At 39.0% G+C, this 18875-nt stretch overlaps 1 protein-coding gene across 4 annotated transcripts in view; it reads right to left on the reverse strand.

Annotated features, from left to right (window-relative positions):
* JAKMIP2 (janus kinase and microtubule interacting protein 2) overlaps nt 1–18875 on the reverse strand; it is a 189280-nt gene that overhangs the window by 16140 nt on the left and 154265 nt on the right. For all 4 annotated transcript variants that reach the window (XM_086412240.1, XM_086412239.1, XM_086412238.1 and 1 more), the window contains 7 exons: nt 16878–16976; nt 15579–15677; nt 13407–13460; nt 12270–12335; nt 9001–9069; nt 6066–6143; nt 3435–3638 (listed from right to left, as the gene is read on the reverse strand). In XM_086412240.1, the coding sequence (XP_086268366.1) occupies nt 3435–3638; nt 6066–6143; nt 9001–9069; nt 12270–12335; nt 13407–13460; nt 15579–15677; nt 16878–16976 (669 nt within the window). The remainder of the gene's footprint in view (nt 1–3434; nt 3639–6065; nt 6144–9000; nt 9070–12269; nt 12336–13406; nt 13461–15578; nt 15678–16877; nt 16977–18875) is intronic.

Consider the following 18875-nt stretch of genomic DNA (forward strand, 5'->3'; position numbering starts at 1 on the left):
AGGGTCTTTTCAAATGAGTCAGTTCTTTGCATCAGGTGGCCTAAGTATTGGAGCTTCAGCTTCAGCATCAGTCTTTCCAATGAATATTCAGGACTTATTTCCTTTAGGATTGACTGGTTGGATCTCCTTGCAGTCCAAGGGTCTCTCAAGAGTCTTCTCCAACACCACACAGTTCAAAAGCATCAATTCTTCAGTGTTCAGCCTTCTCTATGGTCCATACATGACTACTGGAAAACCACTGCTATGAATATACAGATCTTTGTCAGCAAAGTAATGTCTCTGCTTTTTAATACCGTAAGTTTGTAATAGCTTTTCTTCCAAGAAGCAAGCATCTTTCAATTCCATGGCTGAAGTCACCATCTGACTTTGATTACCATCTTTGAACACCATCTGATACTGTAGCCCAAGAAAATAAAGTCTGTCATTGTTTCCATTGCTTCCCCATCTATATGCCATGAAGTGATGGGACAAGATGCCATGATCTTTGTTTTTTGAATGTTGAGTTTTAAGCCAGCTTTTTCACTCTCCTCTTTCACTTTCATCAAGAGGCTCTTTTGTTCCTCTTCACTTTCTGCCATAAGGGTGGTGGCATCTGTATATCTGAGGTTATTGACATTTCTCTTGGCAATCTTGATTCTAGCTTATGATTCACCCAGCCTGGCATTTCACATGATGTACTCTGCATATAAGTTAAATAAGCAGGATGACAATATACAACCTTGACGCACTCCCTTTCCAATTATGAACCAGTCTGTTTTTCCATGTTCAGTTCTAACTGTTGCTTCTTTATCTGCATACAAGTTTCTCAGGAGGCAGGTAAGGTGGTCTGGTACTTCCATTTCTTTAAGAATTTTCCACAGTTTGAGGTGATCTACACAGTCAAAGGCTTTAGTGTAGTCAATGAAGCAGAAGTAGATGTCTACCTGGAATTCTCTTGGCTTTTCTATGATCCAGTGAAAGTGAAAGTTGCTCAGTCATGTCCAACTCTTTGAGACTGCATGGACTGCTCCTCTGTCCATGCAATTTTCCAGGCAAGAATATTGGAGTGGGTTGCCATTTCCTTCTCCAGAGGATCTTTCCGACCCAGGGATGGAACCTGGGTCTCCTGCATTGCAGGCAGAGTCTTAACCATCTGAGCCACCAGGGAAGTGCTACGGTCCAATGGAAGTTGGCAATTTGATCTCTGTTTCTTCTGCCTTTTCTAAATCCAGCTTGTACCTATGGAAGTTCTTGGTTCACGTACTATTGAAGCCTAGCTTGGAGGATTTTGAGCATTACTTTGCTAACATGTGAAATGAGTACAATTGTGCAGTAGTTTGAACATTCTTTGGCAATACCCTTCTTTTGGACCGGAATGAAAACTGAGCTTTTCCAGTCCTGTGGCTACCACTGAGTTTTCCAAATTTGTTGGCATACTGAGTGCACCACTTTAACAGCACCATCTTTTAGGATTTGAAATAGCTCAGCTGGAATTCCATCACCTCCACTAGCTTTGTTCGTGATGATACTTTCTAAGGTCCATTTGACTTCACACTCCAAGATGTCTAGCTCTAGGTGAGTGATCACACCATTGTGGTTATCTGGGTCATCAAGATCTTTTTTGTATAGTTCTTCTGTGTATTCTTACCACCTCTTCTTGATATCTTCTGCTTCTTTAGGTCCAGACCATTTCTGTCCTTTATTGTGTCCATCTGTGCATGAAATGTTCCCTTGGTATCTCTAATTTTCCTGAAGAAATCTCTAGTCTTTCCCCTTCTATTGTTTTCCTCTATTTCTTTGCACTGTTCACTTAGGAAGGCGTTCTTATCTCTCCTTGCTATTCTTTAGAACTCTGCATTCAGATGGATATATCTTTCCTTTTCTCCTTGGTAAAAGGCAACAGAAACTTAAAATTATAATGCACCTAACAGCTCAGACCAGATTAACTTAAATGGAACCTTCTCTTTTGGGAGTAAAGTACTTTAGCTGATTGAAGAGACACTTAAAAGCATTGACAAAGTTTTAATCATAAATACATCTAGATAACTATTTGTCCATCTTAAAAATAAACACTTCTACAGTTCTATGACACACCTCCCACTTTGCTGAAATTAATTAAATGCTATTGCATTCAAAGAAATATTTATTTAGAGGATAAGTTCATTCCCTTAGAGAAGCAATGATTCTATTGAGTCTATTATTAAATGCTTTAAAAACTCTCTTCAGAGTTGAAATCCAAAACTTTATGATGGAATCTCAAGAAACCAATGCACGTGTTTATTATCTTTGGAACAAAATGGCTTCAGAGTTTCCTGTTCACTTGGGAAATTTATTAGCCTATAAAGATCCACAAAATTCCTGGCTACAACTGAAGTGTGATAAATGTCATGTTCCTCATAAACTGTTCTTACTGGTGTCATAAAATAACCCCTGTTCCTTTTCTACTCACCTTGATCTCTAATGACCACATGATTCTCACCTCTTGTATAGCCCATCTGGATTTCATACCAGTTGCTTATTACAGCTTATGAGTACCAAGTACACTAGCCTGGAACTTTCAATTCTGGAATTATTACAGAATCTGCTTTTTGACCAGGACCCTAGTCTTTGCCTGCCAAGGTCTGATATGAACAAATAGTTGAAATTAAGAATGCTGGCTATAAGTTAATACTGGGTGTTTATTTTGAGCCTTGCTGGTCTAGAAAAGTCGTATAAATGATGTGACTCAAGCTGTGGACAGTACAGTGCAACGTTTATGTGCACTAGCCTTGCAGGTAGGTTGATCTGGGTTGTAATTCTTGCTCTGTGGCTTGCTATCTGTCATCTTGGGCAATGACTTAAGCACTTTTTTCTTCAGTACCATGATCTCTTTACATTGTAATAATAAGAATACTTACAGTTGTGGGCTGTTGTGAGGATTAAATAAAATGATGGAAGGAGAGCCCTTAATTTAGTTTCTGACCTACAGCAAATGCCAGTAAATCAGAGGTGGCTTCCAGGCTTTATTGTTGCTGCTGCTGTTTATTCTGGGAATAAAGAGAAAGGCCCTTGTTCCCTTTCACCCTCTTCTGATGATTCCATCAGGTTTGGTTATGGACTGGGGTGAAAAACAGCATGATCTCTGTCCTGGAAAAAATCCCGAAGAGTCCCTTCCCAGGAAAAGGGACATGATCAGGTTCCATGAAATTCAAAGGGTATTATTTCATGGCAAAGTTGTTGCAAAAACAGTAGCATGACACAGTGCTTCTGAACTGCCAATTTTCTTCAGATTAATTCATTAAGAACTCATCACCCTGTTTCTGAGTGTAGGTATAAAACAGCAGCTATTTGTTTTACTCTCTGAAAACAGCTTCTAGCTCTCAGGATTCTTCATACCCACATCAACACTCTGTACTAAGAACTAGGTCCCATGTGCTTAGCACCATCCAACACAGATGTAGTAACTCCATCCTCACCTGATGGGCCTGCTGTAAGAGCTCCATTCTCTCCTGAAGAATCTGACAGTCGTACTCTCTGCTCTTCCTCAGCATCTGCCGCCGTAACTTTTCCACTGCTGTCCTCAGCTCCTCCTGCTGCTTTTCACTTAATAATTCACCAAATTTAATAACAGTTTCTTGCTGCAGAGCATTGTACAAAGTTGCTTCTAGTTCCTGGATTCTCTGGAAAATAGAAAACTTTGGAGTTTAGTATCTTACATGTGGTGTATAAACATACACTTGTGTATATGGGGAGGGATATATTATTTTACTCTCACATGACCATAGCAACAAAATGAATGTCAAAGCTTATCCAGCTTAAATATCCTTTTGTTGAGTCCCTTTATAAGATGCAATAAGGGTCAGCTAGCCAAAATGTACGGAGAAGGCAATGGCACCCCACTCCAGTCCTCTTGCCTGGAAAATCCCATGGACGGAGGAGCCTGGTGGGATGCAGTCCATGGGGTCGCTACAAGTCAGACACGACTGAGTGACTTCCCTTCCCCTCTTCCCTTTCATGCATTGGAGAAGGAAATGGCAAGCCACTCCAGTGTCCTTGCCTGGAGAATCCCAGGGACGGGGGAGCCTGGTGGGCTGCCGTCTATGGGGTCGTAGAGTCGGACACGACTGAAGTGACTTAGCAGCAGCAGCAGCCAATATGTAAACTTCCCTGATGGAGGGGAATTTGTTCTTTTTTCTGGATCCTGTCTATTTCACATACTTTTCCTTTTCAGGAAGTCCTTACCTTGTTATAACCGTATGTCCTTCTATTCTCAAAGGTAGCTGAGAATAAATTTGTTCTCTCTTTCATTTGACAGATATTTAGAGATATCTATTGTGGCAGTATATTATTTAGAAATAAACACTGCAAAGTGGTCCATGTTAGAATACTTGAAATTGGAAGTATTCCACACTCACATACACAGTGCCACCTCTCTCCAAATGACACACCTCTGAAGATGGCTTTAGCGTCTCCATTTTTTTCTTAAAAATTGGGAAACAGAGCCTAAGACCCTTTGGAATTGGTCTGTTTTTTAATACTCTGAGATTTGTAGTTGCTCTAGCTGGAGAAGGCACTGGCGACCCACCCCAGTACTCCTGCCTGGAAAATCCCATGGATGGAGGAGCCTGGTGGGCTGCAGTCCATGGGGCCACTAAGAGTCGGACATGACTGAACGACCTCACTTTCACTTTTCACTTTCATTGATTGGAGAAGGAAATGGCAACCCACTCCGGTGTTCTTGCCTGGAGAATCCCAGGGACAGAAGAGCCTGGTGGACTGCTGTCTATGTGGTCGCACAGAGTTGGACACGACTGAAGCGACTTAGCAGCGGCAGCAGCTAGCTGTAAAATGCCTCCTCGAGGCTTTTCTTTTTTAGATGAAGAGTCTACAGCTTTGTACAGCCCAGTTTTCTTTTCTTTCACATGCTTCAGATACAGTTACCACAATCTATAATCTTATCCCCTCGACTCTGACAGAGGTGAAAGGACATTGCCTGGAAAGGGATGTCCTCCAGGCTCCTGTCCTGGACTAAGTAGGTTGCCTTACCTTTTAAAAGTTAAAGTCTTCAGTCCTGGGACACACCCACATGGTCTAAGGTTATCATGTGTAGGTAGAGGAGGCAAGGTTGAAAGGGTAGGAAGGGAGGGAAAAATCACCTCCTTCTTTATTCTCTAAGCAGAGGGCAACTCCCCTTCCCCATCACACAGCACTCAGAATCTCTTACTCAACTTAGAGGGGGAGTACCAACTCATCTTTGTTATCATCAGGGGCTAAGTGCTTCACTCTTTTCCCAAGAGCAATTCAGGTTGCTTCCAGGAAAGCATTATAAAAACTTTTAAGTTTCCTCTTTTTGTCTTGAGTCATTACACTGTGTTACGGTGGGGGGTGGGGTGGTACCCACCCAGAGAGAAGAAATCCAAGCTGCAGTCCAGCATTAAGAATGATGCTTTATGAATTTGGTACAGGGGAGTGGATCAAATGTGCTCCTGAGTCAGCATAATCTGGAGGAGAGAGAAAGGTACAGCCCATTTCCCCCATATAGCCTTACTCACTGTGGCTGGATTCTGGTAGTTATGGCCACAATGTCTGGAGTCAAACCTAAGCACTACCTACTCACTTTCCAAGCTGGGCCAGGGTGTTCCTCTCTCTAAGCCTTCATTTTCTCATATGCAATATAGAAATAATAATATTCCCTATACCTCATAGGGTTGTTGTAAGAAATAAATGAATTGAAAATATGTATCATGTTACATACATTATTATTCTACCCCTAGATTAGGATCCCCAACAATCAGATTTAATAAAATTTCTCTGTAATCAACACTGTTGTCCAGTCTGTCTTTCATTTAAATATTATTTAACAACATAATTAAACTGTTTGAAAAATGAGTTACAATGAAATATTTATTAACTATTATAATAGTATTATAACAGCAAACAGCTAGAGATGTACATTTGGTCTAAAATGAGAACTGGAAACCACTGGATAAGCGAGCTGCATGTTGCGGTCTATTCACATACATGACATGACAAATTACACAGGATGCTTTACTACAGAGCATATAACCATCCACACTCAGGGTATCTGGAATGTCTCTTGTACCTACCATATATGCTTGGTCAAGGGCTTGTTTCCTGTAGTCTAGCTCCTCCTCCAGATAGCCTTTGATTTTGCAGAATTGTTCCTAGAAAAAATGTCCACATTAGTAGATAGAGTCAGCTTAGTTAACAAGAAAGTGATATCTAAACTGTATTGATTAACGTTTTCTCTAATTCCACTGTAAGACAAATCACTAGTCTTTGTAGGGTCAGAGATCTTGTCTTTCAGGGAAATACTTCAACTTTTACAATTTCACACAGGGGATGTAAAAATCAGTGGAAAGAAGCATAAAATGACAATCCACATGGAATGTCTCAAAGAATTTTCATATCAATTTAAGAGTATGCCACTAAGGATAGATTTTTTTTGTTTGTTATGGCTTCACTGCGTGACATGTAGGATCTTGTTTCCCTGACCAGGGATCGAACAGGAGACCCTTGCAGTGGAAGTAGAGTCTTAAACAATGGACTGCCAGGGAAGTCCCTAAGGATAGATTTTTGACAAGATAAATGCTATGCTGCTGATGCTGCTAAGTCACTTCAGTCGTGTCTGACTCTGTGTGACTCCATAGACGGCAGCCCACCAGGCTTCCCCGTCCCTGGGATTCTCCAGGCAAGAACACTGGAGTGGCTTGCCATTTCCTTCTCCAATGCATGAAAGGGAAAAGGGAAAGGGAAGTCGCTCAGTCGTCTCCAACTCTTCTCAACCCTATGGACTGCAGCCTACCAGGCTCCTCCGCCTATGGGATTTTCTAGGCAAGAGTACTGGAGTGGATTGCTATTGCCTTCTCCAAGATAAATGCTATAGATGCTAACTGATAAGCATATCTGTGTAAATATACTATGATAGTATATTTTTAAAAGAATGTTATGAAATGTAATAGAGCAGAGTTGTATAATAAGAAACTTAATTTATTCAAACTCAACTATCATTAGCAAACGCAAAGCTAGATAGTAATTCAGAGAGTGGGAGCGATTCCTCCCACACTGCTACTTAATGAGTGAGTGTCTGCTCTTGCTATAAAGCCAGGGTGATCCAGGAGATGTAAAGTGATGTTACCTTGCTTGTCCTCAGTTTCTGTGTGGTTCTCATATTTCAAGTATCCTGTCATTTGCATTAAAAAATATATCCTTGTACAGAACATAGCCCTAAGCACAAGTTAATTCTTTCTTTGTATGCTTAACAAGGAACAAGGGTCTCTTCCAATGCTGAAGGTAAACTTGACTGCACCAACTTTTTTTTTCCTGTTTTTATTTTTTATTTTTGGGTGTGCTGGGTCTTTGTTGCTGGGTCACCTTGACTTTCTCTAGTTGCGGTGAGCGGGGGCTACTCTTCGTTGTGGTACATGGGCTTCTCATTGAGGTGGCTTCTCTTGTTGCGGAGCATAGGCTCTAGGGCACACGGGCTTCAGCAGCTGCGGCTCTTGGACTCCAGAGCACAGGCTCAGTAGTTGTGGCACATGGGCTTACTTGCTCAGCAGTATGTGTAGTGTTCCTGGACCAGGGATCAAACCTGGGTCCTCTGCATTGGCAGGGATTCTTATCCACTGCACCACCACAGAAGTTCTGCATTGATTTCGAGAGAGCATATGTCTGCATGCAGTTTTGCTGTTGACTTCCAGCTGATTACATCTGAGCTCCAGTGCCTAGAACAGTGCCTGTAACAATCTGATTGCCTAATTAAAATTTTTGTATTTAAAGTGTTCAAGGGTATTTTGAATATAGACAGTGCTTGTTAAATCTTTAGACTTTAGAGCCTAACTGGTTGGTAAAATGTAAGTTCTGTGTAAAATATCAGCAAATTTTACAAATTTGCAAGCTGTCACATGCTATAGAAATTCAAGTTGTTTTTACTATAAGATCTTCCAACCTAACAGGAATCGCTGCCTGTTTTTTAGTAATAGTGACAGCAGTAATGACGGTACTATTATAAAATTCTATGCGTTGCTCTATGTTAATAAGGACCAATTCCCAGGCTGGGTGATTTAAACAAAAGTTAACTGTGGCAAAATACATATAATATAAAGTCTATAATCATAACCATTTTGGTGTGCAGTTCAGTAGTGTTAAGTATATTCACAAGGTTATGAGACCAATCTCCAGGATTCGTTTTATCTGCAAAATTGAAACTCTGTACCTATTAAACAAGTGCCCATTTCTCCCTCTTAGTTCCTGACAACCATTATTGTGTCTTCTGTTTCTATGAATTAGACTACTCCAGGTACCTTATGTAAGTAGAATCACACAGCATCTGTCTTTGTGTGATTGACTTATTTCACTTAGCATATGTCCTCAAAGTTCAGTCATGGTGTAGCATGTAGGAGAATGTCCTTCCTTTTTAAAGGCTGAATAATATCCCATGGATGTATATACCACATTTTGCTTATCCCTTCATCCACTGATACAGACACTTGGGTTGCTTCCATGTTTAAGTTATAGCGAATAATGCTGCTTTTGAACACAAAAATTTCTTCAAGAGCCCACTTTCAATTATTATGGGTATATACCCAGAAGTGGTGTTGCTGTGTCACATGGTAATTCCATTTTGAATTTTTTGAGCAATCACTAAGCATACTGCTTTTCATAGCAGCTGTACCATTTTATACTCCCAGCAATATTGCATAGGGTTCCAATTTCTCCACATCTTCATCATTGTATGTTACCATTTTGTTTTGTTTTTAGTAGCAGCCATCTTAACGGGAGCGAGATGGCTTGGAGATTTTTAATACCAAAGTCATACCCATAATTTCTGTAATGTTTACTATAATTATATATGGTAGAAAAATTATTTAGCCTAAGGAAAAAAACATCTAACTGGATTTTCTTCAGCATTAGTTTTGGAAATACTACAAAATTACAATGTGACATTTTTAGAGAACATAGCTTGAAATTGAGGGGTATTTCAATTATTCTTTGTTTTTATGATACCTCATCTTTACTTACCATGTCACTTTCCAATTCCATCATTTTCTGGTGCAGGGCAGCCTCTGCTCCTTCAATTTGCTGGATCCACTATGGAGTGAAGCAGACACAGGGTTTGACATGACTGCTTGATGTGGTCTAGATGGTACTATCTCCTGAGCTGCTGTTTTTTCTGCTATCTCAGAAAGTAGACTCAGAACTGAAGTTCTTAGTCTATCTACTAAATGCATTTTATCTTGGTGCATTTTATCTCTTAGCTCAGAAGCAAGTTATAATTTTCCCCTCATTCATTAATTCACTATTCATTCAACAAATGCCTTCATTGTTATCCACCATGTGTCAGGCAGTGCGCTAGGTACCAGGGATGTGAGGGTGAATAAGAAACACAGAATCTGCCCTCATGGGAGATTGCCATGAGAGGCTTTCTTGGAAGTGACATTGCACTGAAGTGTAAAAAATGAGTCAGAGATGACCAGGCAAAAGTGAGGGGCAAGTTCCAAGCTGAAGGTACGTCTAATTCTCCATGACTGGAGGGAGCACAAGGAAAGAAAGAACAACAGGTGAGATGGAGAAATGGCAGTTTTTCAGTGTATGAAACTGATCACAGCTACAGGTTGAAGAATCATTTTGTTGAGTAGAGACACATTTTAAATCACACAGAGAATTTACTTTCTTAATACTTAGAATATATTGTTCTAAGTATTAGAACATAAACATTAGATGGCATTAATATTAGCACTGATCAACACCCTGAATAAATTCAGACTTCGAATAATATAGTGTGAGCCTACCACATATATGGTTTCAGAGAATAAATTATTATAATGGGTCTTCACGAAGTTAACCAACAGCTTATCCCCCCGGGAGGCAACCAGGCAAAATAGTTAAGTGTGTGGGTCCTAGAGATCAACTTTGTTGTTGCTCAGTCAACCCCATGAACTGCTGGGCCTCCCTGTCGGCCTCTCTGTCCTTTACCATCTCCCGGGAGTTTGTTCAAACTCATGTCCATTGAGTTGGTGATGCCATCTAACCATCTCATTCTCTGTCATCCCCTTCTCCTCCTGCCTTCAAATCTTTCCCAGCTACCTTGGGTCTAATCCCAATCTTAGCTTTTCACAGCTGTGTGGGCTTGAAACATTACCTGGTTACTCTTAGTCTCAACTTTCTTATCTGTGAAATGGGATTAATAAGAATGTGAAGAGTAAAGAAGGTAATTAACCTAAGGCCCTATTCACAGTGTATTGCATCTACTAGGTACTCAACAGGATTCTAGTTTTTTTTTGTTAACATTCATTTTTGTACTTCTGTACTGTTAGAAATTTGCGTCACTACTCGCTATTTTTCTTGGTTTATTTGTGATAAATTATGCGGTGTACTGAACATTTTTCTATATATTAAAGCCTTGATATTCACAAGGGCTACCACTAACAGCTGTTTGGCTGTAAGGAACATGGGGAAATACAAAAAGACATGGAGACTGGAGAGATGCTAGTCTCTCAGCTCTTCAACATATGCAGAACTTCCCTCATGAAACAAATTTCAGTCCAAAGTCATGGGTTCCTTGTACACAGCCTCATATTGCAATTGTGTACCACCTAGTTTTATTAAAATGCTCCCTCTGGCTTGCTGCCCACTTACCATTGAGAAACAAATTCTCTTGTACATCATGTTTTTAAGAGAACTGTCAAATGAAGAAGTCTCTGCCTTTCATAGAAACTTCCCCAAGTTTTCTTTGCAGTCCTAAAGTGACTTTTCTTTCAATAAAGAAAAGCCCTTTACAACCCCAACTGGATGAAATGCTCTGGCTATCACTGCCAAATAAATGTAGCAGAACTGGTGGTAAGACTGTGTTTTCTTTATTATTGTATCACTGGAACAGTGTCTTCATGAATTCACTCATTCAGTAAATGCTGATTGATCTCTTACTAAATATGCTGGGCTGGAAAACCAGGAAAACAAAGAGTGGAAAACAGAATCCAGAGTTGCCCTCATGGAACTCATAATCTAGTGAACAACAGCATAAGTTAAAATAAAAAGGAAAAAGGTGTTTGTGTTATAGTTGTTAAAATCTAGGGTAACAGAAGCACAGGTCACTGTAGGAACACAGAGAAAGAAGACCTAACTAGACTTGGGTGAGTAGGAAGGCTTCCCCATGTATGGGAGGGTCTGATGATTAATATTTAGCCAGACAAAGGTAAAAAAGGGAAGAAGGGAAAGCTTGACAAAACCAATCGTGGAAAGGACCAAGGGGTAGAAATATGTATAGGTAGACAGAGTTAAAGAACAAATTCCAGATATTTCCCATGAAATACTTCAGGATGTATTCCAAACACTTCAGGTCTTAAAAAAGAATACAACCACAAGGCCATTTCCACACTGCAAACTTAACGTTAATTCCTTTTATCATCTGATACCTGGTCCATATTAAAACTTCCCTAGTTTTCAGCAAAATGTTGCTTTTTTCACACTTGGTTTGCTTGAATCAAGATGTAAAAAAGGATCGTTTCAATATTTCTTAAGTATCTTTTTATGTTATAGAAATCTTTCTACCTCTGCCATTTTTTTCTTGATGTCATTATTTTGTTTGAGTAACTAGATTGGAGCAAGGTGAATGCTTGCTCATGGTTTCATTTAATTTACAACATGATTTTTATGCATTTATGAAATTAAAAAAAAAAATCTCAAGGAACTTATATGACAGTTCTCACTTTATCCAGCTGTGTGCACCAGTTAACTATGTGCCAATTTTCAAGGCACCCCGAGTACAGCCAATTACCAGGCTTCTTCACTTGGCTCTTTCCTTTTTCTCTCCCTTGCATTTACCAGATTTAAACACAAGGGGGCGAGAGAACGCTCAGGGTTGCCCTTCTGACAGTCCCCAAGTTAACGTTTTCTGAATGAGGCTGCAGGGAGCCACCACCAAGTTACAAAATCAGTTGGAAATGGTTATGTACACATCCAAGGAAAAACCCGTAGAAAGAGCCACGCTACTCCAATCTTCCACCTCTTAACAAAAACTTCTTCATTATTGGTTTCCCAGCTTGGTAAAACAGTGGCTTCAGTAATGTAAATCAGGTTTTGCATTTTCACATATTTTTAAGAGGCTTCAAAGTACCCACCCCAAATCAGTGTGTAGACTCTTATTTTGTTTATTCTCATTCTAGCTGGGTTAAGAATATAATATTTATTAGGTATTCAATAATGCAAAATCAGGGGCAAAGAGAATGTCCTTCAACCCCAGGTTTTAAGTCAGACATTGAGATGATTTGAATGTTAGTACTATTTATTACCTTTTCTGCCAGGGACAGCACAGTGCTGGCCTGAATTATAGCCACTTGCTCTTCATTTCTTAAATTCTGTGCGGGGTGAAGGGGAGAGAAAGAAAATAAGCTGAAGACACTTTTGACATTTACACTGTTAGAAAATACTACCTAACTTGCCTGCCACATATGGATGCATGGAACATTCACAAACAGTCTATTCTATTTAGTAATAATTCCTAACAAAGAGTTCATTCAAAACCTGTAAAAAGTACATTAAATGTGATGCTTTTATATCTCTCTAGTCCTGATTTGATTTTATGTTTCACTGTAAACATACTTCATTAACAGTCATAAGAAAAGCAGAAACCAAAATGAAATAAAAAGTAATCTCTTCAGAGCAGTTTGATATGATTTAATTGATTTTGTTCTCTGCTTTGATAATTTTTCAAGGGAAAAAAATAGCATGACTATTTCAACCTGCATGTGTCATTCATTGAGTATTTCAATGAATGGTCCTCCCACTGAATTAATATGCCTTGACCCTGTCAGGAAGGTGTTTCAGAAAGAGAAAGGATTATAGTTTCCTGGTCCATTTTTATGGGTCTGCCACCAACCCTACTATTTAGCAGTATTTGCAACTGCATGACTGATTAATTTTATGCCGGATGCCTCCCAGCAACAGTTAGAAGGTAATTAGCTTTAATCACCACTGATGTTGTCAGCATGCCAACCTGAAACCTGCCCAAGAAAAGCACCTTCTGCGTTCCCACTTCTGCCACTACCTTGCAGAGACCCTTATAATCCTTAAACTGAGTGATCTGATAAATTGTTGATTCTCTTCCGGAATGCGTAAGCTTAAGCGAACCTGGAGTCTCATTTGTCATTTTTTTTTTAAGTTTGTTTCAATTTAGGTACATATGTAAGTATGTATGTGTTTCAGGTATAGTCAATTTACAATGTTGTGTTAGTTTCAGGTCCACAGTACAGTGATTTAGTTATACACATATATATTCTTTTTCAGATTCTTTTCCCTTTTAGGTTATTACAAATTACCGAGTAGAGTTCTCTTCACTTGCTCTTATTTTACACATGATGCATTGGCAAGTATTTCTTGCTTCTCTTTAGACAAATTCATATTTCTACTGCACTTTATTCATTACTTACCCCATTATCACCCAAGATATCAAGCTGCTTTATGAGATCAGGGATATTCACATCCTGCAAAATCAAGGAGCTGCATTCAAGTCAAAGGTGCAACAGTGGCTTAACCATTCTATCAGTGCCCTAACCTTAAAGGAGAGAGGACATTTTAAGACCTGTACCTCCTTGAGCTGTTTTCAATCAGTCACAACTGGTTTTACATTTCCACTCTGCTTCTTATGAGCTGTGTGAACCTGGCAAAACTTAACAATGCATTTTCAATTCCGCCCATTGCAAAATGGAGATAATAAATTCCTCCTTCACAGGCTGATTTGAGGATAAAGAGACTGTATATAAAAGGGTCTAGGATATATAAGAACTCCAAATTTTCTCAGTAAATTTTTTTCTCATGATTATTGAAAATTTGTTCCAACTCTGATAGATTTCAAGTATAAAGAAAAGTAACAGTAATAAATTTAAATAACCAGCCAATTTCACTCTAATTCATGGGATCTGACCTGCTTGAGATTTTGACAGCTGCATAGAAAACTATAGTGCAGTTTCATTTTTGGGGTATTTAGTATTGACTCCATTTATGGGAAACAGCTTATTTTTATTATATCGCTTCACCCCAGTCAGTTTGAAGCAACTGCACCATTTAAAGTGCTGTTGGGTATAAATTACATACGTTGGATTAGGTTGTCTGTGATTTATTTAAAAACAAAACATCTAAGGAAAAGACAGGTGAAGTGCTTCTCATTTAGAGTTGAATCAAAAAACTGCTTTGGTTTACAAATCTTCATGTAGCCCAGGAAGGCCAGAAGTTTAAACAACATGAGAATGGTTTACGATGGAAGTCAAGGAAGCACAATTTTCTACCCGATTTCTCCATTAGTACCACTTTCTCCTCTCACTTATGTTCAGATAACAGCATGTGTGTGTGTGTGCTAAGTCACTTCAGTTGTGTCCGACTCTTTGCGACCCTTAGACAGAAGGCTTCCAGGCTCCTCTGTGCATGGATTCTCCAGGCAAGAGTACTGGAGTGGGTTGCCATGCCCTCCTCCAGGGGATCTTCCCAACCTAGGGATCAAATCCAAGTCTCTTAAAGTCTCCTGCATTGGCAGGTGGGTTCTTTACTACTAGCCCCACCTGGGAAGCCCATAGATAACAGTATATCAGATCCCTATCCACAGAAATACAAAAGTCTAGCTCAGTCTCAGAGGTAAAAAGAAGGCAACTAAAGCAGGTATATTTGGCAGTCAGAGTGGGAGCAGGAGGGGCCATGCAGAAGGCACGAGCAGGAGGATTCCTAGCCTTACATCTGGAACAGACAGCTGCTACGTGATTTTGTCACATGCAAGGACAATATATTTTCCAGGAGACGGAGCCACTTCCGCTAGACCTTAACATTTAAAATGTATTCCAATATCACTAAAAATAAAATTATATACTATGTCTAAGTGAACAGCATGTTATAATCCCTAAAGCCTTCCAAAAGGGAGTGTGTCAGTTGCTCAGTTGTGTCTGACTCTTTGTGACCCCCCATGGATTGTAGCCTGCCAGGCTCCTCTGTCAGTGGGATTTCCCAGGCAAGAATACTGGAGTGGGTAGTCATTCCCTTCTCTGAGGGATCTTCCCACCCAGGGATCAAACCTGGGTTTCCTGCATTGCAGGCACATTCTTTACTGTCTGAACCACCAGGGAAACCCAAAAGGGAAATCCTACCTAAAACACTCACAGCAAAAGAGACGGTGGTGAGATGATTTCTAGATTTCTTCTAATACTGAAATTCCAAGATAATGAATTCCACAGCCATCAGAACAGCACAACAAATACCTTTTTATCTGGCATCCTTGAAATATGTTTCTTCAAGCACTGAAATTTATTTAATATTTCCTCTAGATAATCAAGGGTAATTATCTTTACACATATTTTGATTCTATATCACTCTTTTTAAAATAATCATTGCTTCCTATTTTTTTTTTTTTTTGCTGTTACTGTTCATATATCTGTCACACATTTATTTGTGTACATTCTGTTAATTCTCCCACAGATGTGACTATTTTCAGTTCCTACATGGTTTGTATCAAAATGACACCCAGTGACTGAAAGACCAAACGGTGACCAGCAACCTCCCCTTTTCCAGTTCCCAGATCGTCTACTGTCTACAACACACACAAGGAAACATCTGCCTACCTTGACACCTTCCTTCATACAGTAGATCTGGAGAGCACTCACACCATCTGAGAATGGGTGAATTTGCAGATTAAATGGAGGGGATCGTCTCTCTCTTTCCTTGAAATACAGTGAAGAATATATAGGAATTGAAAAAAAAAAAAAGCAACAACTGATTAATCACTAAACCAGTTGTCTGTGTTCTCTACGCTAATTCAGCAGTTTATCAATATGCCATTTGGCAAAAAAATAAAAAATAGGAAATTGAACTCAAGATGTTCATGCTTGAATGTAATGGAAAAGAACTGATTAGTCAATGGAGAGTTATAGGAGAAGAATTTATCACCGTGTCATCCAGGTTTGCAAATTTTTTGATCAGGGAAATGTGGGAAGTAGAGTTCCATTTTAAACTGTATGAATATTTAGAGCTTTCAGGTGTCACAAAGAATCTTCTTCTGACCATGAAGCTTTATGGCAGCTCAGGGTCCTTTTGCATATTCAGTTCACTTAAGGTTGATGAGTAAGATAAGTGGGCTACCAAAATGACTTCTTCACTGAAGCATACCAACTGCAAACTCTATTCAAACCTAATGTTTGATATTATTCAAACCTAATGTGAAATATCTTCAAGAAGAAATTGCTGGCAAAATAACAAAGAAATCAAATGGGAAATTTTCTTATCCTTTACATATCAGCATACTTCAACCAGACCCTAAGCCAGATTCTGCATGATACAATCAGAATCTGATTTGATTATGTTTTACTTTAAAAATATAGACTCTGAAACTTAGGTTAACCAGAGTATTTCCTAAAAGAAATTACCTTGCTTCCTAGCCTTTTGCATAATGCATTACAGAATAAAAAGTTTACTTACAAATTCAAGAGTCTAACAATAAAATACTTTTGTATATAGTACATTTTGAAATTTAATTTGAAATATATAAAAGAAAATTTTCTGAGTCAGGATTCAATGGAGGATGGAAATGATTATGTAAAAGAAATGAAATATTTACAAAGTTTGAAATCTACTTAGACTATTTAAAAATTATTCGTTAGTCTTATTCATAAAGGCAACCATGTTGTAAAGTACAGTATCTGGGCAGACAATTCTGAGTTGCATCAATGTTTCACCACTGACTAGTCACAGGAGTTGGACAAGTTACTTAACCTCAGTTGCCTCCTCAGTCAAATCTTGGTTGTGGCTGTGAGGTCCAGTGAGTGTATGTATCTGAAATGCTTAATTCGGCACCTCACACATAGAGTGGGATCAGTGTATGTTAATTGTTATGATTATTTTTATCATCATCATCATTTCCTTACTTCTAGTTCTAGGTTTCGAAACTCCAGCAGCTCATTCTGGTCTCTGGCATCCTGTAGTTCCTGTTGGAGCCGGTGATTTTCTGCCTCTTGTTTTTCTATCTAATAAAGTAAATCCTCAAGTTAGGTGGACATTGCAAAAAAGCATCTACAACTTTGCAAAGCAAGCATGGACAGCATTCATTTACTCAGTGAATAAATCATCTAAATCATGAAGAAAAAATCCCAAGTACATATGAATAAAATAAATCTTTGGCTTTCCTTCTAGTTATCCTTTGGTTGAACTGTTTGGGTCATAAAGGAAAATGCTGGAGGATACTCCACTCGTTGAGATCAAGTCTAGGGACCCTGTGAAAAACGTATCTGTCCCACGTGGTCAGGGACAGTGTCCAAGAACTAGATTACATGGTGCAAACAATGGAGACTGACACCTCTTATTTCTGGAGTTACAAGTTGCTGAAGAAATATTTTTTATAAGACAGCTCTGATCCTACACAAAACTTTGTTGAATTCTAGTTACCTTCAGAATAAAGCCAAAGTCTCAATATGGAAATAAAAACTTTAATAATCTGCTCATCATATTTAGGTGTTATCACTGTCATGTCTACATACATACACACACTCACTCACATGTGATTACACGCACTTGGATCTAGAAACCCAGATCTACCCTATATTCTGATTACTCCAGGAGCTCTGTCGGCTCATCTCAGCCTGAAAAGGGCTCTCCCATTTCCTTTTCTATGTGAGGAAATCCTATACTTCCATGACATCTCCTACCATAAGAGGCTTCCCCTGGCTCCTCAATCCAAAATGACACCTCTCCGTTCTGTTTTCCCATAGGGTTTTCCTGTAGGGTGTCTAGTATAACCTGATGAAGTATGCCATTCACTTTGTTGTGTACAAAGCTGCCTTGCCCTGTATATATACTGTATATATACACAGAACCCATGTCCACAAGGCATCAGAACACTGCCATGGTCTGCAATCGGTTTGGCGCTGCCTTCAATATTAGCTGTGTGAGTGGGCTTTCTGTACACTAACTGTTTAAAATTTTGAATTTGGAAATAAAAAATCAAGGGCTTTTTAACCTAGAGTAAATCTTACTTTCTCAAGTGTAAACACCTGAAGTAGAGTGTTTAGTTTTATTGTCGCTTTGGTTTTCTTATACTCTTAGAAGGCTGGGCTCAAAAATTTCCTTTATAGACTAAAGGAAATCAGACAGACATAATGGGAGTTATTTTTTTTAGATGATAAACAGTGTGATAACACTTACTACTGGGCATCTCAGAGACTACTAAAATTCTCTTTTCACTTAGCCTCCTGATATAGAAAAATAAATATAGGGGGAAGTGAGATACTATATGACATTAATTTATGTAGTCAACCAAGTTTTTTACACTAGATTTTTGTGGTTTAGTAAATGTTTGAAAGTTTTTATAAGTCGACTGTTTCCTAGAGCCTTGGATTGAGATCAGAGATGGGATATTTGGGGAAATTCCTGGATCTGGTGCGTAGCACCAGTCATCATGTTAATGGTTCACAGGTGGCCGCATGCAATTCAGAAACTAGGGCCAGTGTCCATAAAGTTTCTTTACAGGGATCATTAACCTTTCTGAGAGTACCAATCCTCAATCCTGGAATACCTACCCTGCTTCTATACATCAGCTCTGTCTCTCATCATGCAGAAAGTGAGACACGACCAGCGGGAAGGAAGGACAACCATCGTCTTTCCCTTTCCATGCTTACCAGGGTGTTGCAGTTCATTTTTATTACTTGTCAAGGCCAGTGAATATTGGTAGAAACAATTCTAAAATAATTTTTACATAACTCTGCGTCCCCCTTCAGAATTACTTCCCTTACTCACATGGTCTTTCTCTTTTTGTCAAGAATAATATAAGATTATTTTGTAATCATTTCATGTAATTAAAGGCAAATGTTAATACCAAAGGAAAAGCCATGTTTGAATGGAAAATGATCTCTGTTGTATTTCACTGCCCC

Source organism: Bos grunniens, chromosome 7 (genome assembly GCF_055505025.1).
Source record: "Bos grunniens cultivar Pamir isolate PY7600 chromosome 7, Bosgru_T2T1.0, whole genome shotgun sequence".
Lineage (NCBI taxonomy): Eukaryota > Metazoa > Chordata > Mammalia > Artiodactyla > Bovidae > Bos > Bos grunniens.